Genomic DNA, 23,145 nt, shown 5'->3' on the forward strand with positions numbered 1-23,145 from the left:
AGTTGGTGTGCTTCCTTCTCGGATAGGCTCATCCCCTGCACACACCACCCAGAACAAGCTTTATTATACTAGGTTATGACATTAATCTGGCATAGTAAAAGGAGGGCCTCAGCTATAATAAGGAACTTGTAACTGTAAACTCGCTTGCATACAACACAAGCATCTTTAATAGCTGCTGAGCAGGGGTAGTTGATATAAAATAGCCAGGGCCTGTTTGCAGTTCAGCTTCAAGTGTTAGTAACATCAATCCTGCTCTACCCAGGAACGACATGGCCTCAAATAGTGTGGATAGGAGCAACCACAGGATGGCATTTTGTAAGCTACTGAGATTGCCATGCTGGCCATCAGTCCTTGTGGTCATGTATCCTTTTTGCTGCGAGCAACAATACCATTGCTGTACAGCAGGGGTGGGCAATTATTTTCAGAGGAGGGCTGCTTACCCAGTTTTGGCAGGCTGTCCAGGGCCGCATGGGTAGCCAGAAAGGGCCCCGCTGTTGTTGGAGCCTGCTGGGCTCCCCCTGGGTCCTACTGCCCTTGGTTCCTGTCACTTTTGACAGGAACCAAGGGCAGAGAAATAATATTAATTTCTACATTTCTTTTTTTTAGGGGCCCCGCGGGCCGGATAGAATGGCCTCGTGGGCCGTATCCGGCTCATAGGCTGTATTTTGCTGACCCCTGCTGTAGAAGAAGGTCCAAGAAACTCCACAGTGGACAATTAGGGGTTATAATAGATGTTTCTTAAGAGCTGTTTTTCATGATGGCTTCTACTCAAATCCTTTCTTGAACTTTTGAGTCGCTAGTGTTTTCTAATTCAGGCCTACTGAATTTGGGGTTGTGCGTGGCTGTGTTCTGGCAAAAATGGAGGCATTTCTCTTGTCTGTCTTCAGTTGATGATGCTGAGGATTGTAGGTGTTTTTCAGCTGATACAGTGGGATGTCTGTTTAGAGTCCTGGGAATTAGGAGGATATACTCATCTCATTACACAACAGCTAAATATCTTGGGCTATATAGCTGAAAATCTATGCAAGAACTTAGTTGCAGTCTTAACTGTCATTTTATAGCATTGCTTATGTGCTGGGTGAAAACACCAACTTGCATGTGTATCTGAGAGCCACGTGTCAAGTGTGCTGTGTGTAGCGATACTCAGTTTCTAACATGAATTGGGGATATGACTGGAGTCTGCTCTGCTGTGAAATAGGACCCTACTTTAACCATGTTAGTGACCTCACTTGTGACTGGGGGCCCTTCTCCTACGGACCTTAAACATGATGTGAAGAGAGAATCTTTAAATCCAGTTAATGTAAGTTGTTTTTCCTACTTTGATCTATGTAGGATGCATGAAATCTTTCTTTTCTCCTTGCATTTTGTCTTAAATTTCCAGAGTATTAACTGTACTTCTATTTGCTGTCAGTGATGATAAACGGTTTCTTCCAAAGCAGGTGCAAAAAATGGGTTACTGGGCAATACTTTCCAAATCCAGACAAAAAGGTGTGTTGTACCCATACCATAAATTTGCTTCCAAGAGGGCAGGAGGAAAGAGAGACTGGCTATAAAATGGAGGCAAGATAAGGGATTTTTTTATATTGGAGCTTTTGCCATACAGTGAGTTTTAAACTTTTTTTTAAAGAAGAGACTTGAAAGTGCTGATCACGCTCATGCCCTGCTACCATGCAAATAATCATAGCAAAGGTTGGCCGGGAGACTAAATAAGATGTTAGTTTCTTTCCAGTAACTCGTTCTCACTGATCAACTTAATATTATGATCTGGTCAGTCAAGCATTTCATTCAGTCTTTAGATAAGAGACTGAGCTTGATTTCACTTTTTTTGAGAGTCCTAGAGGATACTTCTGGGCTACACGGGGATAATTATCTCTGATAATAGCACTTTCTGAAACTAAGGTGAATGCTTAAAAATGTGGCATTGCTCCCAGTGAGCTGGGGACTTGAAAGGAAAGGCTAGTTCTTGATGCAGTTAGAATGCATGATTACTGCCATTGATCTTGAATTTTGTTGTTCTTATTATATATTTTAACTAAATTTAACTTTAGCTAACTGTAGGAACATCCGATTTTAATGGGAGGGACTATTCACGTGCTTAATATAATCAGGATGAGAGCTGAGTGCCCTGTCCTGGAGAAGCTCAAACGTTGTTCTTAGCTGTGAGTAGGTCTGCTGAAGTCAGAGGGACTATTTGCAATGTGTGAAATTACGTCTGTGCATAAATATGAGGTCAGGTCAATGATTGTAAGGGGGAAAGCCCTTGTGTGTACTTTTGTCTGCATTTTGCCTAGTTACTTAAAGTGTTTCCCCAATACAATTGGCTTCCTCCTGTTTGTGTGTCATTAACACAGCAGCAAGGGGACAAAAACACTCTTAAAAGAAAGTGACAGCAGAACTGTAAGAATGGTGGGTCAGCAGGGGGACATCCTGGTTGGTGGTGTAGCAGAAACTACCTGAAATTAGATTTTTGTTTTGTTTTTGTTTTAATAACCTCGTCTGGGATTATGAAAACAAGATCTTATGTTTGTTCTTTTGCTCACATTAGCATTTCAGTTTGATCATAACATTAAAATAGGAAATTACACATCCAGGCTTTTGGATAGTTTTGTGAAATGTTTTTTGTTGGTATGTCTTGTGGCACATTCTTTGGTGTCCTGATTTTTGGCAGGTGGAGCACTTCTGTTTTCTGTTATGGGGGGTGACTTCCCTCTTCTTCCCCCCCCCCCCCCCCCCAAATGCTTCTGAAGCTACATAAGGTTAAATCCTAATAGTACTTAAAACAAATGGATAGGTTTCTCGTTAATATTTATATGACCATGAAATTATCGTCCTGTATCGAAGAGGTGGACTTAAGGTTGCTTTTGGAAAGTTTATCTTGTGTTTCCTGAGTTACGTGCCAAATGCCTACTACAGCTTTGCCTTGATACGACCTTGAAGGTATTTTGTATGTGTGATTTCTATGGATGTTTAGAGGATAAGGTAAACCTGTTACTCCATGGAATGCATTTTTGCCAATTATTTTGTTAATTTAGAAAGTGAATACTTTTGAGAAGAAAAAATTCAAGAATGTATTTGGTAACAGCCAAGTAAATCTACAAAAACAAGAGCCAAAAAAACTTGAGCCACTGAACTGCCACCTGCATTGTAGCTGTAGGAAGCTGTTTTCTGTTTCAGGTTATCTTTAACTGTATCTTTCTGTATAATCATGACTCCTGGTTTACAAGACCTTTCTGGAATTGTAAGCCAGGGATTGTGAGGGGGGAAGGAAGAGGTGTGGGTCGGGAGCAAATTGAGGCCCCCATGGTGAGGAAGGGCGTGGGGCTGGGTATAGGTCTGGGTATAAGGCTGGGCCAGGCGCTGCCTAGCAGGGACAGAGCATGGGATGGAGCTGCAAGTGGCTTGTCTGGTAGGGGGGAGGTGTGGTTCCCGCTGCTGCACCCCCCCCCCCCCCCCCCCCCCCGGATCTGTGCATGGGGCAAGGGTGGGCTGGGAATGGGTGCAGCACCGGGCTCTTCCTGGTGGGGGGAGGGGTTGGCATGGGGCTGTGCTTGGGGTGGTGATGGTGCTGAGACGAGGGGCTACGATGAATTCTGGTGTGGCTGTAGCCCTCATTCCCAGCGCAGCCATGACCCAACCCCCACACTGGGAAGAGCCTGGCGCTGCCCCCAGCCCCAGCCTGCGCTCGCCCTACCCACAGATCCAGGGGGCACACACCCTCTGTGCCTCCCCCGGCAGGGTGTACAGCTATTTTTAGCCTTACCCCCATCACCCAGACAAACTGTGGTTCTGTCCCATGCCCCATCCTGACTGGGCAGTGCCTGCCCCAATCCCAACCCCACTCCCTCCCTCACTGTGGGGGCCCTGATCTGCCCCCTTCTCTCCCCTCTTCCTGCTTCTTTCTCCCCAACAGACTTACCAGCCAGACACTATTCTCCAAGCGGCCAGGTTGGCTGCGTGCATGGTGCAGCTGCATGCACGCACGTGGCATTTATCGGCAACATTAATAGCTATATCAGCCAAAAAAGCCAATTGTTGATCATGTCAATTTTTGTTTTTTCGGTGCTGATTTGATCTGGACCGATGTATCAGTGCACCTCTAATAATTGTTTAGGCAGTAGTTGTTAAGTTCCGTTCACTAGGATAGCAGTGATGTGTGGCTGAGACATTTTGCCTCCTGCATACTAGGTATTACTGTACCTAGTATTTTTTGTAGCCAAGTCACAAAGAGCTAGTCTTACATGGTTAAACAGGTGAGATATAGCTGTGATTCACCCCTGACTGTGCAGTGAAAATATTTGCATCAGCATGTGTATGTGCACGCATGCATGCACGCCAAAAAGAGTGCACTCTGAAGAAGTGGGCAGTTAACTTCTCAGTTTCTTATGGGTGTGTCTACATAGTGGGAGGGTATTGCCCACATACAGCTGCCACTAGGATGCCCTACTGCACGGAGATTTGGGAGCAAGGGGGATGAGCTGAACCAATTACAGGCTCAGCACTATGCATCCCGTCTGTACTACAGGCTTTAATGCCCTGATTGTAGTAGAACAGCCGTGGCGCCTCCTAGGCTAGTAACAAGAGTGCAGAGCTCGCAGTGTGCAAGTCTCATATTATCAGAGATACCATCAGCGTAAAATTGGATGTCTATGGAATTCTTCCTACTTTTTGTTAGAAGCAGGAAGCTGCAGCTAAGATAAGAGACCAAAAGAAATGAATGGTCTTTTGGCAATTCTACTTCATGCATTTGCCAATGGTTTGTATAGTCTGTTGTGGCTGTTCCTGTAGTCAACTTCCCCTGTTTGTATTGGGTTTTTCTCAACTCTGGGTAGGGGAAGAGAAAGGGGGCGGGGGTGAGTTTTAAAGATACACAAATTGACTAGACGTTTCAGGATAGATGCAAGACCTGAAACGACTTTAACTAGATCTCAAGTTCGTGGTGTCCCTTTGATCATGGAGGCAAAACTATAAGAGCAGGTCCTCACGTGGTTTATTATATCAACAAGAAACTATGGCAGCTAAGGACTTGGCCCCGTTATTTTTTTAAACTAGTCCATGCAGTTCACAGGTGACAAAAATATACCTTTTGATTTAATTTATTTATTTATTTTTAAACTTTAGTGAGGTGTTCCTTCTGCCTCTGAGCTCGCATGCTTAGGTGCAAAACATCCCTAAAAGAAGACGAAAGGATTCTCAGACTCTGTGTTAGCTTTCTATAATTCTGTATAGCCAGAGATTGGAAGGGACCTCAGGTGGTCACATCTAGTTCAACCCCCTGCTCAAAGCAGGACCATCTCTGACTAGATTATCCCAGCCAAGGCTTTGTCAAGCTGGGTCTTAAAAAATCTCTAAGGATGGAGACTTCACCACTTTTGGGTAACCTGTTCCAGTGCTTTACTACCCTCCTAGTGAGAAAATTCTTCTTAATATCTGAACTACCCTTGCTGGAACTTGAGTCTGTTGCTCCTTGTTCTGTCACCTGCCACCACTGAGAATAGCCTAGCTCCATCCTCTTTTGAACCTGCCTTTGAGTAGCTGAAGGGTGCTATTAAATCCCCTCTGTCTCATCTTCTCTAGATTAAATAAGCCCAGTTCCCACAGCCACTCCTCACAAGTCATGTCCTGCAGCCCCCATAACAATTTCATTGTCCTCTGTTGGACTCTCCAATTTGTCCACATCCTTTCTGTAGTGGTGGGGGGGAGGGGGCGGCACAACTGGACACAAGACTCCAGTTGTGGCCTCACCAGTGCTGAATAGAGGGGAAGAATCACTTCCCTTGACCTACTGGCAATGCTCCTACCAGTGCAGACCAGGATGCCATTGGCCTTCTTGGCAACAAGGGCACACTGCTGGCTCATATTCACCTTATTGTCCACTGTCACACCAGGTCCTTTTCTGCAGAACTGCTGTCCAGGCGGTTACCCCCAGTCTATAGTGGTGCATGGGCTTGTTCCATCGTAAGTGCACTTTGCTCTTGGTTTTGTTGAACCTCACGAGATTCCATTTGGCCAGTTTTATCTAGGTCACTCTAAATCCTAGCCCTACCCTCCAGCATATGTGCTACGTCCCACAGTTTGGTATCATCTGCAGACTTACTGAGAGTGCACCCTCTATGCTATCTTCCATGTTGTTGGTGAACAAAACCGGCCCCAGGACTGACCCCTGGGGCACTCCACTTGATACCAGCTGCCAACTGGACATGAAGCCATTGATTACTTTCTGAGCCCGATGCTCCAGTAAGTTTTTCTATCCACTTTACAGTCCGTTCATCCAACCCATACTTCCTTAGCTTGCCTGTGAGAATGGCTCTGGATGTGGGGTAGCATGATTTTACTAAGGCTTTTGATAGTCTCCCACAGCAGTCGCCTTGTCACAAAAGGCAGTCGGGTTGATCAGGCATGGCTTGTCCTGGCGAATCCATGCTGTCTGTTCCTAATCACCTTTTTCTCTTCCAAGTGCTTGGAAATGGATTCCTTGAGGATCTGCTCCATGATTTCTCCAGGGACTGAGGTGAGGTTGACTGGTCCGTAGTTCCCTGAATCCTCCTTCTTCCCTTTCATAAATATGGGTACTATTTGTGCCATTTTCAAATCATCCGGGACCTCTCCTGATCGCCATGAGTTTTCAAGATGATGACCAATGGCTTTGCAGTCGCATCAGCCAACTCCCTCAGCACCCTGAGGTGCATCCCATCCAGCCCCATGGACTTGTACACGTCCAGCTTTTCTAAGTAGTCCCTAATCTGTTCTTTCAGCACTGAAGGCTGCTCACCTCCTCCCCATACTGTGCTGCCCAGTGCAGTAGTCGGGGAGCTGCCCTTGCCTTTGAAGACTGAGACAAAGAAGTCATTGAGCACTTTAGCCTTTTCTGCATCCTCTGCCACAAGGTTCCCCCCCAGTCAGTAAGGGACCCACACTTTTTCCCTGATCCTCCTCTTGCTACTGACATACTTGTAGAAAGCCTTATTACCCTTCACATCCCTTGCTCGCTGCAACTCCAGTTGTTTTGGCTTTCCTGACTTCATCCCTGTATGCCTGAGCAATGCTTTGATATTCTTCCCTAGTTATTTGTCTAAGTTTTCACTTCTTGTAAGCTTCCTTTTGTGATTTCGTTCACTGAAGAGTTCCCTGCTAAGCCAAGCTGGTCTTTCTGCCCTACTTGTTAGTTTTCCCGCGAATCGGGATGGTTTGTTCCTGCACTGTCAGTAAGACTTCTTTAAAGCCTTCTAAAAGTTTGTTCTTCTGATTTGGGTAACTGTGAAATTGGCAGAGAGCTAGGTTACAAGGAAAGTAGATTTTCTTTTATAGGATGCATAATGGAAATCCCTGATTTGAAGTAATACAACAGACTTGCATATCATTCCAGAGCATTGCAGTAATAAGGAACAGCCCCCTGAGACTTCAAGAGAGCCAGATATTTTTTCAAGATGAGAATTTTTGTGCAGAAGCCTCCACTTGTTTCTGCCTGGAGTGCACAGCATGTTGAACAACTCTGTGGCTTCGTGCTTTTTTTTTTTTCCGCCCCTTTAATTACCATTTGGCTCCCAGGTGTTTGTTTAAAAACATGCAGAACAAACTAACACCATCCTTTTGTCTCGCGTGTAATTTTTTAAAAATAAAAACCTAATATACTTGAAAACAATTGGATGAAAACAGCAAGCCCTATTTTAAATGAAGTGTGAGCGCATAATACACTTTACATTCAAACTTGATTTACAGTGTTGGTTTTCCAGACTTAGAGCATTAAGGTAAAGCAGCAGTGTCGAGCTCACCTGTGTCCATGGGCCAGATCCGGACTGTGTGGCTGCTCACGAACAGATCTAGATGAAGTGACAATGGGGTGAGCAGAGGGGTTAATGCAGCCATTGCTTTCTCCCCTGCCAACTTCCAGCAGTAATGCTCGGCCCTGTGGGTGTGTGAGACAGCTTCTTGGGCCAGATTTGGGGTGCATGTTTGCCACCCTGAGCTAAAATATGATGACCAGGAAGTGAAAGTGGCCAAATGTATCCAGTAATCACAAATGAAACTTCTTATTTTTTGTAAAATTACTTCTGAAATGTGGGTGGCAAATTTGTTAATAAGGTCTCTTTACTCCCCTGGTGTGTGGATAACCGAGCAGAATGGAAGTTAAGTGTTGTTGTACCTTCAGTTGGGTACTTTTGGTTTCATGGGCTTCTCCCATATCTAGACAGATCGTAATGCAGCTGAAGTAGTATGAAATGCTAGAACTGGGAGCTGCAGGTGGAGAAGTGTTACTGTACAGCAACTGTCCAACCAAGGTCAGCAGGTAATCAGCTGAATAATAATTGGGACAGCTGCCCCCCCCCCCCTCCCCCCAGGAGACTTCTAAATATACAAGCATTGAGACTCACAACTGTCCAGATAGGTAGCAAACATTACCCTCTTTTTCATTGACTGTAGAATCTGCAGCCGTTTCCCCACCCATTGAAGAGCGGTTTATTTGGTTTCAGTGAGATTTTGAATTGGATTCCCAGTGGTTTGTCACAATCTTGAAATAAGTGTTTGTGGGGGCGGGGAGGGGGTAGAGCTCAAAGCTCCTTGCTTCCCCAGCACCGAATCCTGTGCTTTTCTTAACTAGCTTTGGACTAGTCTTCTCTTTTTAACATATGAGTTTCAGTACCCTAATTTCAGAGAAGGTGGCTTTTTTTGAAAATCAAACCTGGCACAGATATGGGATTTAGACTTGTTGGTTTTTTTTAACTCTTCCACTTATAAAATCGTCTTTGTTTCTTAAAGATTCTAAAGTATTTATAAAGAGGAATCTTTTTTTTTTAACCAGTGTTGAAACACAGCCATGTCTAGAGAGGAAGGGGATACCTGTTAAACTGTACAATATGTATAGCATGAGAAGCACCATGTCCAATTTCAAGTACTGGGTAAATGTAGTTAGGCAATATGGAAATTTTGCTAGGTGAGAATTTTAATCTGGGACACAGACTAACCCTTTTTCCGGTATTAATAAAAAGTAGTTTGTGTTCAAGTGAAGATTAGATGATTTCATACATTTTTAAAAGCAATACTGGTACACTTGATCTGAATTTCTAACACTGCTAGGTAAACGTTTGTTTGTCCCTGTTCACATTTGTGTTCAGTACTTGAACAGGATCTAGTTACTCACTTGTGAAAGGAACTTTGAAAGCAGTGCATTAGAGCAGTGGTACTCAACCCATGAGCTGGATCTGGCCCCTGGCACTGCTGTCCATCCTGCAAGGCTCCCCCTGGATCTATGGGGGACCGCACAGGCTGCGGCCCTATGCATAGGGCAGATGTAGAGGGCCTGGTCCTGGCCAGTGGAGGTGGCCTATGCTGTTCTGGCCTGCGGGGCCAAAACTGAACACCGTTGGGATTAGAGTAGTGCACAGATTGTGTGCACGTAATTACTGGAGGTCTCAGATTGACAGCTCTGAGAAGAAACATTCAGTGGTATAAAGAACCCTATCATTGTTGTTCTCTTTAAATAAAGCGTATAATTAAATCCTTGATGACAACAGAGGAGAGTCTGGCCTTTTTTCTAGGAGAGTCTTTTATAATAAGTTCCCCACTGAAATGAAAACACCTCCATGTTCATGGTTACAGTTCAGCAGTAAGCATCTCCCCTCTGCTGTTTTTCAGCTTACAGTGAAGCATGAGATAATATTCTTATTTTTCAACATGTTATTTCCACCTTTCATTGTAAATTTAATTTATTTTGTTTCCATTTTGTTCTCCAGTGATTTTGGAGCAGGCTGCCCAGAGAGGTTGTGGAATCTCCATCCATGAATGTTTTTAAGAGCAGGTTAGACAGACACTTGCCTGGGATGGTTAACTGGGGATGATCCTGCCTTATGCAAGGAGTGGGACTAAGAGCACTTCCACCCCTACTATTCTATGATTCTGTTTGTGAGGAAACTCTTGAGATTGCCCTGTCCAGTGGCCATAGGTAGAGTTCTTGTTGAGCATAGGTGCCTGTACATGAGCATGGAGGCTGCTCTGCTGTACAGCCCATTGCAGCCGTCTTGAGTAATCAAGTCTGTTGGGTGCCTGCATGTTGGAGCAGACGAGTAATCGAGTCTGCTGGAGTGTGACAATTACTGTGTTCCAGCAGCCTCCAACATCTCGTGTATCAGTGTCCTCCACTTCAAAATGGTGGCAGGTGTGCTTGAACTAAAGCTCATCAAATGAGCTTTAGTTTAAGTGTCCCTACCACCATTTTGAAGCATGGGGATGCTGATGCATGAGAAGCTGTGGCGCTTTAGTTAGAGCAGCTCTGAGAGGTAAAAGGCATGAGTGCAGTTAAGCAAGGTCAAGTCTGCATTCCCTCCGTGGATCTCTAGACATGCCAGACATGAATCTGGTTACCAGTCTGCAAATTGCTGTTTTGGTGAGGGTGCAAAGAGTCCTAATGCTTTTTCTCCCACGTTTTGACAGCTTACAAAGAACTGATGATAGTCAGGTGTTTGACTTGATGGTTTTCCTGACAGTATGAGGACCATGCACTGCTGAGAAACAGTATAGTATGGAGACCCCAGACTTCTGCATTTTTCTGCTGACATCTTGCACATCCCTTTGCATTCCAGGTGGATTGAGAACCTCTTTGACTCTTCTAAGATCCTTGGGTCATGGGTGCACTCTGTGCAATCTTGAAGTTGAATAAGTGGAGAAAGTAGAAATTAATCCCCTAACAGAATCCTGTTTCAAGCCATCCCTGATATAAAAGGTGGTTCTACTGTCAAGGGACCCTTCCAGCTCAGTGGGACAGCGTAATGGTAGTGAGCTGTTTACCTGATGTGCCAAGCTTCAGTAGATGATGTGCAGAGGGGCTAGGAGCACATGTCACCATGACTGTGCCATCCAGTTGCAAATTTAGATGTGCTATTTGAAACATCATAAATATCTTGCAGTAGAATCAGTAGAATATTAAGTATGTTGCTGGAAATGCCAGCAGAGAAAAGGGACTGCATAGATAGCTGAAAAGTGGTCAGTCATGGTAAATATGAGTAGGCCCAATAAAAAGCTGTCACTTTTTACTTTACAGGGAGCTGGAAGTGGACATTGGGAAGGGGCTTGTCTTGGGCAGCATCACTCATTATACAATCCCATATAAATTGAATAAATAGGCATTGCTTTTCTGTACCTCGCAGAAGTTATCTAGGGGGAACTGTAGTAGTAATAAAAGACACTTCTTCAGCATTTCCTATTGCTGGATCTCAAAGCACTCTACAAAGGAGGTCAGATTCACCTTTGTTTAACAGAGGGCAGCAGAGGCACAGATTAATCTGTTTCAGAGGGAGGTTTCCAAGGCCAGCAGAGTATTAGCAGAGCTGAGAAGGAAAAACCCAGATATTCAGAGTCCCAGAGCAACGCTCTAGCTAGCAACATCTTTTTGCCAGTCAGTGGTAGTTCAGCTTCCCTTTCAGTGGGCTTCATCTGACCTGCAGTTTCACAAGAACTGAGGATGTGGAAACTGTTCATGGTGGCTGTTGTGGAAAAGAAAGGAGGTCAGAGACTCCACAACTTGCTTGTCAGGCTGAGGTGTGAAAACTCGCTGGCAGGAATCCCGATGAGTCTGTGTTCTGATTCCATTGTCCTGAGCTTCAGTAGTTACTGCTCTAATTGATGGTCTGTGTTCTCATTAAACTCAGGTGTTCAGAGCTTTTGTGGCCCTAGATTCATTCCATGCAGCATGGAATACACTAGGCTTGAGCCTATGACCTTCAAGTCTTACAATTTTGGAGTGTTTAGATCATTCTGCACCCCCCCAGACATGCACCTTTTCAGGGGGGATGCATATGCAGGTATAAAAGCACCTTAATGTAGCCTATTTATTTGCAGATCAGAAGCTATTCTGATAAGAGGCACCTTTGTACAGAGAAGTGCATTCCCACTGGAGGTGGCACTAGTACAGTCCTAGTAAAAACATCTTTAACTGGGATAGTTGGAGTTCTGCAGAATTAGTTATAGTAAACTTCATTTAAGTTCATGGCCTTGGGATGAGGGAGGAAAAAAGACAATGCCCTTATCTGTATCTGATGTAAACAGTGCTCACTGACTGCATGGAGTGTGCTGGTGTTGGCTTTGAAACTGCTTGCCTTCTAATAGGGGGCTGCTAATCCCACAGTACTGCTAGTACCATGTACTTAACAAAAATCCTGTGAACATCCCGCTGTCATATCGCCTTTTGGACAAGGATCTTGCAGCATTTTAACTTTGTCAGGGTGCTCTGTAGTTAGGGAAGGTGTAAAAAGAGATGGGTTTTGCCCACCAAGAAAATGGCTTGATTCTAGGGTGGAATGTGACAGAGCTGCTTAGTATCTCAGGCTAATGACACAGCACTTTGGAGCCGGAAGTGAGTAAATCTTAGTGCTTGCATAGCTTCTTACGTCGTCAAAGCACTATGCAAACACTCATTAATCCTCCCACCATCCTGCGAAGTAGGTCAGTGTTATCCTCAGTCACTTGCCCAAGGCCAGATTGCAAGTCTAATCGAGCTAGGAACAGATGGTGGAGGTGCCTGGTTCTCCATCTCGTGTCTTCTCTACCAGACCGTGTTAGTTGTCTGAATACTGGACCACAGTGGGGCTCATTGTGCTGGAGCTGCCCCCATGCTATGAGCTGATAAGTGAGTCCCTCTTTCCAGGCAAGGACCTTTGGGTAGATGTGATATCTTTTATTAGACCAACTAAATAGTTGGAAAAAAATGTTCTTTCCAAGCTTTCAGGCTTTCTTTCCATGTGGTCTCTGCTACCTCCTTGTTTCTGTGTTTGCTGTAGACTAGATATTGTGGAGGGAGGCTGTGCACTACATGGGAAAGGTCTGTTCTTGGGGTGAGACCCACTTCCTCGAAGTGAGAGGCAAAGCACGGTTGGATCGGTTGAGGCTTGCAGCTATGTCAGAGCTGCTTCCACAGTTGGCTGCAGAGGCACCAAGGTTGTATAGGAGTCAGCACCTCTAGTCAGGGCGCAGGTTGAAACGGAGGGAGGAGTGGATCCAGGCATAGGCAGTTTCCCTGCTCCCATTGCTCTTTTCCTTCTCTGTACTTGTTCTCCAGCTGAGGATGGTGTGCCTGGGCCTGCTGTCTCAAGTTAGGAAATGCTGCCATGTCAAAGTAAAACTGCAAGAGGGAGTTAGAGTTAGCACCCTGACCCCTGTGAAAGGGGCAGAGGACCCTTCAGCAAGGGACGCCGTGTTTATATGATGTAAGTTAGCACCATGCAGAGATTCCCTGTGCTAACCCTGCAACCAGAAGCAGTGTGGCTGCATCAAGGTAGTTCTGATGCTAGTTCAGTATCTTCCTGGTGCTGACACATGCTGCATAGATGGACCCCAGAGGAGCGCAGGGCCTTGGTCGGGCATGATGCTGGGGAGGACCAGACCCTTGATCTTGCTGAACTGAGGGGCCAGTGCTTTGAGGGCATGGCTGCGATGGCAGTGCCACGTGGGCATAGCCAAGCTGTTTGTAACCGAGGTAGCTTGGGTAAAGTCCACCTGCAGTAGCATACAGCTTCAGTTTGAAAAGCATGCAGAGAAGGGCTGTGGTGACCAGTGTCAGGCAGCTGAGCAGTGACTGGACTACACTTCGGGAGGGAATAAAAGCAAGTTGGCTACAGGAAATGCCTGCCTTCAGGCTGCTGGATCTTCCAAGGCTGAGGGGCTGCAAAACGCATACCAGCACACACACGCTGCCTTTGGGTCTGTCCAAATGCTGATGCTTTAAATGTACCACTCGGTAGAGAACGGGGCCAACAATTGAGTGCTGCTTTTACTGCTTGTTGTCCCTCCAGTTTCACCTACTGACACACATCTCCCAGTGTTTGTCTTGACTGTTTAACTTGGGCATTGCTTAATTCCTAGTGCCCTCTTGCCCTAGTATGGTGTTTCTAGGCCTAGCAGCCTGACCTAGCAGCTTTTGCTTGGGCTGGTAACTGACCCACTTTATGCTGAGGATGCAGGATGCATCACTGGAGTACCATATCCTTTGCTGCTGTCCCACAGTGCCCCCCTGCCCTCAGATGGATGAACAAGTTCTACCACAATTTGGGAGGAAAGAGTTGCAGAGCAGCTCAGTTCATGCAGCCCCCGAGAACCATAGGGGCTCCTGCCCCAAATCTTCACAGGTCATAGAGGGGAGCACAGTACCAGGAAGAACACGGCCATTTTTAGGATGGCTTTACAGTGGTTGCTCAGACTTGACCTGGGTGCTAGTGACTGTCTTGCTTTGCAGTGGGGATGCAGTTTTGGAGACCTCCAGTTGAAATGTTGCTGTGTGCATCGTGAGAAATGGGAGGTCCCACAGTAGGGTGTTGGTGCTTGAAGAAAGTGCAGAACTGTGTTGACTTGCATGGCACTCTTCAGACATGGTGGGTGGGTAATGGGAATTCTGCCCCTCCATAGCAGCCCTGGAAGAAATGAATCCTCCTGTGGGATCATGGCATAGTAAAGGGGCTTCTTTTACACAGTGAGCGTGTGATGGTGTTAAAGCACAGCGTGTAAATTCATTGGTTCCTGGCTGCTAAACAATTGGGCCTCACCGTGGCTGAGCTATGGGGGCAGGAGCTGACGGACCAGGGGTGGAAGGTCTCTTATGTGTGGCTTTCATTAGTTGCATATGCTTTCTCCTACACAGATCCTGAAGCCACTCCTGCCTTCCCCCTTTTGATCTTTATACAGGTACTCCTCACTTAACGACCTACCTGTTTAATGACCGCGCGGACTTATGACCAGCTCTCTGAGCAGCCGGTATTGTACGAAACGTATTGTGGAAATGGCAGCGCGGCGTCTCAAGCCAAGGCACGCAGTATCAAGGGGCGGCTCCTCGCTTAACGACCTAGTCGCAGGAACGGAACTCGGTCGTTAAGTGAGGAGTGCCTGTAATTAATTTTTAACCCAGTTACTGCATGTGGGTGTAGTAAGACAAGGTTCTTTGGGTAAATGCGATATCTTTTATTAGACCAACTGAATAGAAAAATTATTTTTTGCAAGCTTTTGGTCACAAACACCCTTCTGCAGGCATAGGGAGAGTCTGCTGGTGTTTGTGTGCTTTCCTGGGTCTAATACAAGCATAAGTCAATAACTCTCTGTAGCTTGTTTGGGAGAAACAAGACTTCCAAAAGGCCAGAAAGCTTTTCTTAACCTATAAAATGTTTCCCTGTTAACTTTTTACAGCATTGCTGCGTAGCAGCTGTGCGCTTTGGTACACTACAGTTCCTGCTTCCGTCCCTGTGTGCGCTGTCTTGAAATTGTTCAAGAAGGGAAGCTGGTTTGGCAATACCTTTTTCTTAGACCAACTCTATAGTTGGGAGAGAGGGGTTAGATAAGCTTCCGGGTACAAAATGCCTTTCCTCGGGGCTGGAAAAGAAGCAGGTACAGCCTAAACTAAATGCTACGTAAAAGAATTACTATTTAACCACAGATGTTAAAAATATCTGGTGTAAACAGTTGAAGCGTATGTTATTTGGTTTTTGTTTGTTTGTTTTTCATAAAGCTTAGCTACTCTGAAAGAGGTTGATCTCTGAAAGGGAGTAGGCAAAGCTAAAGCCTATAAATGCTGCTGCTTAGTCATTTTGTAGAAGTGGGCAGAGATAGGTGTGTATGACCTGAAACGTACCTTCCTTAGATTACTTGGAGAAGTCTCCCCAGCTATAAATATCCATACTGATAGCTTGGGTTAATTTTTAAAGTGCGCCAAACATTTGGAGCCAAGGAAGTTTTCATCTGTAGGAATCTTGCTTTAATTTTAGGACTCTTGAGTTTCTGTGTTACCAGATACAGCAGATGTTTTACATACATTTTACTTTGTTTCATATGTCTGGTATCAGATCACTTTAATCAGCTTTCATGCATCTGGCAGGATGTTCAGTTGGCAAGCATGGTGAGAATTAAGCATTATGTTGTGTGGAAACAGGAGAAAACTCCAGTCACCTGAAGCTCCATCCAGGGCTCTGCTGTTAGGAGTTAGAATGGGGAGACTGTATCATGGTGGTTCTCAATTGGGGTGACACAGCAACCTGCCAGGGGTGTTGCAACACTGTCACTGCCTCAGTCTTCAACCCTGCATCAAGGTGAAATTGCACCCCTCACCTCCATTTTCAGGAGGCATGTCAGAGCCAAACTGAGAAGTGGCTGCAGCATAAAGGTGCCTGCCTGCATTAGGTTGTGCCTTTGTGCCATCTGAAAACCAAGGCTCAAGGCACTTGTTCACCGTATGGTGGCACTGACCAGGCTGCAGAATCCCCTTGGCTTCTTCCCTCTCAGGCATTGTGTCCTTTTGCTTCCCACATACTGCATGTACAGCCTAGCACCTTGCCTTGCTGACTGGGCATCCCCAGACTTTCTCCACTGGGGCCCTAGGGCTGGAGTTCAGGGGATTGCCCTGGGTAATTTAAGGGAAGAACTTGGTCCAGTGGTTCCTGAGCCCCACCAGTGACCTGGAGTCACATGTAGGAAGTCCACTGCTGCGCTAGGAGCAAATATGTGCTGGGCCAGGCAGGGCTAGGTGAGTGCTTCCTGCCAGCAGCCTGATGGGTGAATATAGTATAATATGCTATAATTATATCACCAATTATTGGCATATGAATGAATAATAGAATTCTAATGTTTATTATAATTTCCATAATATATTGGCTCTCTTAAATGGGGTGCCAGTGACTTCTGCAAAGTCTTGGAGGGGGGTGCCTTAAGTCTAAAAAGGTTGAAAACCACTGGTGTATTGGGACTCCTGGATTCTGTTTCCAGTGCTGCCACAGACTTTTGTGGACTGCTCAAACACATTTCACCTGTTTGAGCCAAAGTAAGCCTGTATTTAGATGTGGGGGGGTGTAATCCTGACAGACTCCTGGATGAAAAGCACCATCTAAGGGTAGAGTGCTACAAGTGCTCTAGCTGCCAAAGAAGTGTCCAAGCACAAGCTGCTCTCGATAGAGGAAACTCCAGCCTCAATTTCTTGAGATCCTTCTCCTACGAGGAGCTAGGGAACACACAGGAGAATTTCTGATTAAAGCCTGTTGCTTCTCTTTCCCTTCTAGGGTTGGAGTGCTAAGAGCAGCCTCCCGTTCCTTCGGGAACTGGGTGGCGCACACAGACATCAGCCCCTGTGCAGGATGGCTGCCTTGAAACGGAGTCGAGCCCAAGCTTGGCCGGAGGAGAGAGGGGACAGGGAGCATGGACTGTACAGCTTGCACCGCATGTTTGACATTGTGGGCACTCACCTGACCCACCGGGACGTGCGGGTGTTGTCCTTTCTCTTTGTGGACGTGATAGACGATTATGAGAGGGGCATGATCCGCAGCGGCCGGGACTTCCTGCTGGCGCTAGAAAGGCAGGGCCGCTGTGATGAGACCAACTTCCGCCAGGTGCTACAGCTGCTGAGGATTATTACTCGCCATGACTTGCTGCCCTACGTCACCTTGAAGAGGAGAAGGGCTGGTAAGTGTGACTGGCATCCCAGGCCCTTCTAAATGCTCTGCTGAAACGATTTAACATGTTGTAGGCAGCTTTTTAGGAGCACTGCAGCTGCTACTTCGTGTTGACAAGAAGAGAGCTAACAAAAGCTTTTCCGTGGTTGTTCTGGTAACCATGTGGGCAGCTCTGCGTGCGCAGTGTCCAATGCAGGGATGGAATTGAGTTCTCGGGGCTGTTTGGGTATGCCATGGGTGTCAGACTTGAATGGTTCCCCCAGGCCAGGTCCAAACAATGAGGTTCCTTGATCAAGTCAGCTGCAGTGGCAAGGGGGTTAATGCAGCTGTCATTCGTCCCCCTGCTGCCAGCATATATCCTCAATGAGACTATTTACTTGGGAATTCAGTGGTGGGCCTCAGCCCCACATTCCTGGCCCCTCCAGGAGACCTGTGGGCTGCGTGAAACAAATCTGTGGGCAGGATCTTTGGCACCACTGGGGGATGCAACCCCCAAGAGGAAGGGGGCATGATGGGAAGCATTGAGGCTTGATGCTCAGGCAAGAAATTTGCGGAAACCAAGAGAAAGCAGAGACTTTTTTTCTCTCTGCTGCTTTGCTTGCGAAGAAAAGCATCTTGTACATCAGCAAGAGTTCCTTTCACTCTGAAAATGCACAAACTGACCCTCTTGACAGTCTCTCAAATCCTGAAGCCTGCTTATGACGTTTCCTTAACAACAGAATGCTATAGTTGGGTTTCTTTTGCCAAGACTTCATTACTTCTACAAAATACGCAGCTGAACACTTGCTCTTCCACTGGCTGCACTGATGGCCCCATCTTTGCTATGGGAGTTATGGGCTCTAGGGTCCTCTTTTTACAAAAAGTCAATTGAATGGAGTTGATTAGGGAGGGAGGGGGTGGAATAAGTTTAAAAACTTGCGTTGAAGGTTTCTTGGTTTAGTGTCTTCATATCTGTCGCGCTCCACTCAAAATATTATCAGAGCTTCTAGTGTGCTCTCTGTACCTCATGCCTCACTGATAACTTGGTCTTTGCTTAAGTGGGAGGGAAAAAGCTCTGTAAAGTTTTTAATGCCTGTCCTTCTGGGAATGTCCACGGCATCAAGAGGCTGATGGGCAGTTTGAACTAGACTGAGTAGGGCTCAGGATTTAGGAGCGTAGCTTCGAAAATACATTCTGATTCTCCTGGGCTCAAAGGAAGAAAGGAAGGCTAAGATTTGTCCTCCCATGTAGCTCATTAAACCCCATCCCCTTCAAAGAGTTGGATGACCTTTCTGCTGTACCACCTAACTGCCTTTCATACACTGCATGCTCTGCAGCATGTGCTGTACTCTGCAGAGCCCCAGCCAGAGCAAGTTCATTGAATGTGGGACGTAACAACCGTCTCCAGCGTCACCATTCGCTGAGTCTTGGACTCCTGGGGTGGCCCAGATCTGAAATGGGAACACCCACTGCCTGGCAGACTCTCCTGCATTTCTTATGCTCTGCCTTTGCTTCTGCCGCTCAGTCTAAGAAAAGTCTCCCAGGTTATTTAATTTGAAAAGTGCAAGAAGAAAACTTCCATGACTTGCAAGACGGGCATAAGTAATAAATCTGAGCAAAACATAAGTGTTGTTTCAATAATAACATCCGAGCTCTGATAGCTGCACGGTTCTGTCCAACTCCGTTGCTCTTGGCATCCCTAAAGCATTCCTGAATAAAATTCCATGCTTCCAGCCAGGCTTCACAATTATGCCTTTGTATCACTGTAGACAGGAGTGACACATCCAGAGTCGGGTTCCCATAGCAGTGTTATAATCACGTGTGATATATCTCGTCATGAACTAACAGTGCAAACATCTAGGCACGCAGCATCTTTCTGTGGCTGAATCGATTGCCATAGAGAACCTCCAAGACATGTACAGTTTGAAATCATTGATTCTTTTAGAGTTAAAAGTAGTTTTAGGTTAATTCATATCCCTGACAATCTTTGCTGCATTTTGAGGCTTTACAATACCTTCCTGCTTTCTTTTTAAAGAGTCTTTTCTCTTGTGGAAAACTGCAAGCAAGTAAAAGGGGAAAATGGAAAATTCATTGTTTTGCATATAGTTAACAAAACACAGATTTTTTTTTTTTTTTTTTCCCTCCTCCTTAGCCTCATGTCTGTTTTGTTAGGTGTTAAAAGTAGGTAATAGAAACCAAATAAGACTTTACTTTCTTTTTTTCTTTTTAATGGTGTCACTTCTGAATTTTCTCTAATGTTGTGGAACAAGCAGGTTTAATATTTGAATGGTCTTTTTCTCTGCCTTCTGTCCCAAGGGTGGGTTCATTGATTTAAATAATTCAATTGAATTGTGGTGCTTTCTGTGTTCTAAAGGGAACGGTTGAATCACCATGGCTTTTATCTTGGTACTACTTCCTGCTAATCAGAAGGCTACACTATAGCTCTACGTATAAGTAGTCATAAAGATTGGTGTAAATCTGTTCAGACTTCTTATTTAAATTTTTATGATTATGCTTTTATTTCCTAGGTGACTTTTTTTTTTTCCTTGTGATTTTTTTTTTTGAGCTGTCTTCGGATAGAAATTGGAATGCAGTTATAATAAGCTATTATTTTAAAATAGTTAAGTAAAAATCTAATATTTAACATGCTTGACTTGAGGAGGAAAAATAAAAATAAATGAGGTTTATAAATCATAATTTTTAGTGTAAAATAACAGAGTTGCTAAAGAAATACCTTCTCTAAGTGACCCAAGTTACTTGTTTCTGGTCACTGTGTCCTTGAAGGTTTTGAATGTGGTAAAGGCAATCTATGAATAAAAGAGGTGTGAGATGAGAGGAACCAAGCTTTCATGCTGCTTCAACTCCCAGTTGACTTTTTTTCAACTTTAAATGACCTAGTTGACTAGCCTGAAATTAAGAAAATCATTTCTCTGCACCTGTAGGAGAGGCAACTGCTTCACAATCTAGTTGGCCCTTCCATAAACTCTAGCTCTGGGTGCCATCTAGTGACTTCCTCCCATTTAGGGGTTGGCCGTTCCTTATAGCTTGCAGGCCTTCCTCTTGAATATTTTATTTGACTTACCATTTTAATTGGGCCTTTACATATTTTTGTCATAACTCACAACTATTTACAATTCAGTTTTATCTTTAAAAGAACTTTAAATGATAAACATCCCAGATATTTTTTTCCCTTGGGGGAAAAAAATCATCTCTCCATACTGTCCTTTTCTCGGTACGTCTTCCCTAGCCGTGCTCAGCAGCTGCACTTTGATTTTGCGCAGTAACTGATTCCTGCCAGTTTCTTCAGGTCAAGTTTGAAACCAACTCCAATGTAATGCCTGCAATCACCACGTTTCTAATAGACTTCAATTTGCTGCTGTATGAAAAGCATTAATAAGGTAAGATGAAAGTGCAGGTTTAAATTCACAGGACTCTGCTGCTGCCTTAGGAGCTGCAGATTGTGATAAAGTAAAGAGATGCAGCTGGACAGCGTCCAGCAGTGTTAAAGAGGTTTTCAGTGGAAAGAGCTTGAAGTGACCTAAGTTTCTGAAAACTACTAAAAACTTACTAACAGATGCATGTTTAACTTAAAAACCTGGTACAGACTGAGCCTTATGGGGGGGAAAAAAAGTTTCAGAATTACTAAGCGTAGAAATCTTCCATTGATGTCACATGACAACATGGGCAAGTGCTACTTCTGGCCTCCGAGAATAGCCTCAGATGTTATGTTGTGGTGGGGCTACAATAACACACTTCTTTTAAGTAAGCTTTAAAATTTAAGATAATGTGGGCACTTAGTGTTGGGAGCTTAAAAAGAGTGAATTGCAAATATGGTGTATTCTCACAGCTGAGTTTAACCTGAATTCAAGATGACTTTGAATTTTAAGATGAACTATAAATTTGTTTTGAATTTTTCTCGTCTAGAATCTAGTTATTAGAGGTCCTCTTTAAATTCAAGTCCCCCACCACTGCTGCAGTGGCACGGGGACAGGCAGCCTGCCCACTGTTTCTTGCCTGCCCCATTGCCACCTGTACCAACCCCCTGCCCTGCCCACTTACTTTTGCAGCTGCTCTGGCTGTCTTCGCAGGGCACAGAGCACCCAACCAGGCCAGGTAGTAGTTGCCAGCTGTGGCTCCGGCCTGAGTTGGGGTCAGAGCTGCAGCAGCTCCCCACACTGCTTCGTGTACCCCCTCTCCATGGTGGCCCCCTACTCTGCATCTCCTCCTGTGCTCCCCCTGCACTGTGTGTTCAGTCCCCATGCTCTCTCCATGCTGCCCTTTCCTTGCATTCCCCCTTGCTTCATGCATCTCTTCTCCCTACTTGCCCCAGCACCATGCACCCTTTCCCTTGTGCGCTTCCCCCCTGCACTTTGTGTCCCCTTCTCTGCGCTCCCCCTGCACTGTGAGTCCCTTTCTCCTGCACTGTCCTGACCCACTGCATGTACCACATCTGCCACATGAGCCAACCTGGCTCTGGGTCTACTTGCCTGGCCCATACTCAACTCTAAGATGAGGCTTTTTCCCCCATACTGGACATTTTATATTCAAATTATTATGGCATTAGGGGAAACCTCCTCGTCTTATATTGTAACAAATAGGGTGTTACTGCATTCTGACTCTATTGCCTTCTCCAATACAGTCAGCAGCACATGCAGAAAATAACAGTATAATGCCCAAGGGAAACATCTGTCAGCAATTTTATACAGGTGTAAAATTGGAACTGGGTGAGACCTGAGACTTGAAGAGGGTGGAGGGGGCATCACTGGTGGAAGCCTTCCTGGGGTGGTGGCCAACTGCATAGTGTATGAAGGTACTTTTTACTCAACACCTGGTAATGGTGGTTGGTTGTCTTGTGTTATGTGCCATGCATACATGTCACTTTTAAGTGAAGACCAGTCAAATATTAGACCTTCTGATTCCATCAGGCTGAGATTTTGCAAGTAACAGTGGTAACAAATCCAAAGAGAAGTGTTCATCAATATAAGAACTGCCATTTTCTGGGTCAGACCACAGGTCCATCTAGCCTAGTCTCCAGTGTCGCGTAGTGGCAGAGAGCAGATGCTGAGAGTGAACTGGGTACAACCAGAGTCTTTTCCACTGTTGCTCTCTCATGTGCAGCCTCCAGCATTTAAAGTCTAGGAAGCTCTGATGCAGAGGCCGTGCCCCTCATTCCCATTCTCGATAGCTACTGATGCCCCTTTCCTCCAAGAACGTGTCCAGTCCCTCTTGGAATCTGGCTAATCTCTCCGCTTCAACCACATCTGGTGGCAACGAGTCCCACACTTTAATACCTTGCTGGGTGAAAAAGCTTCTGTTTTGTCAGTTTTAAACTTACTATCCCATAGTTTCATTTTGTGACCCCTTAGAGAAGAAAAATTAATAGTTTTAAATGTGGCATTTTTCATGTGCAGTTACATTTTTGAAAACTTTCTACAGCTTTTCGTATATGACTGATGGCTGGTGTTTTCAGAACTTGGCTAAATTAATGAAGTTTGATCATATGTAAGATCATAACCCTCAGGGTAAGAAGAATCTATTTGCAGCTGGCACCTAAGACATTGACTTCCGCAGGATCAAGGGTTTAATTAAAAACCACCTCGCAACAACCTGCTGTTATGGCTGTGAAGAAAACTTTCCTGGTGTGCCACGGTGTGGTCCACTGCTGCCCTAACAACCCCGTGGGCAACAGTGGAAGTGATGAGAATTGCCTGTTCCCCTCTGTAGTAGATCAGGAAAATAGTCAGGGCACTAGAGCTCT

At 45.3% G+C, this 23,145-nt stretch overlaps 1 protein-coding gene across 6 annotated transcripts in view; it reads left to right on the forward strand.

The window, feature by feature from the left end:
• DEDD (death effector domain containing) overlaps positions 1-23,145 on the forward strand; it is a 48,598-nt gene that overhangs the window by 16,426 nt on the left and 9,027 nt on the right. For all 6 annotated transcript variants that reach the window (XM_059718658.1, XM_059718656.1, XM_059718657.1 and 3 more), the window contains one exon: positions 17,019-17,418. In XM_059718658.1, coding sequence (XP_059574641.1) covers positions 17,019-17,418 — 400 coding nt within the window. The remainder of the gene's footprint in view (positions 1-17,018; positions 17,419-23,145) is intronic.

This window comes from Alligator mississippiensis, chromosome 15, assembly GCF_030867095.1.
Source record: "Alligator mississippiensis isolate rAllMis1 chromosome 15, rAllMis1, whole genome shotgun sequence".
NCBI classification, from domain to species: Eukaryota; Metazoa; Chordata; order Crocodylia; family Alligatoridae; genus Alligator; species Alligator mississippiensis.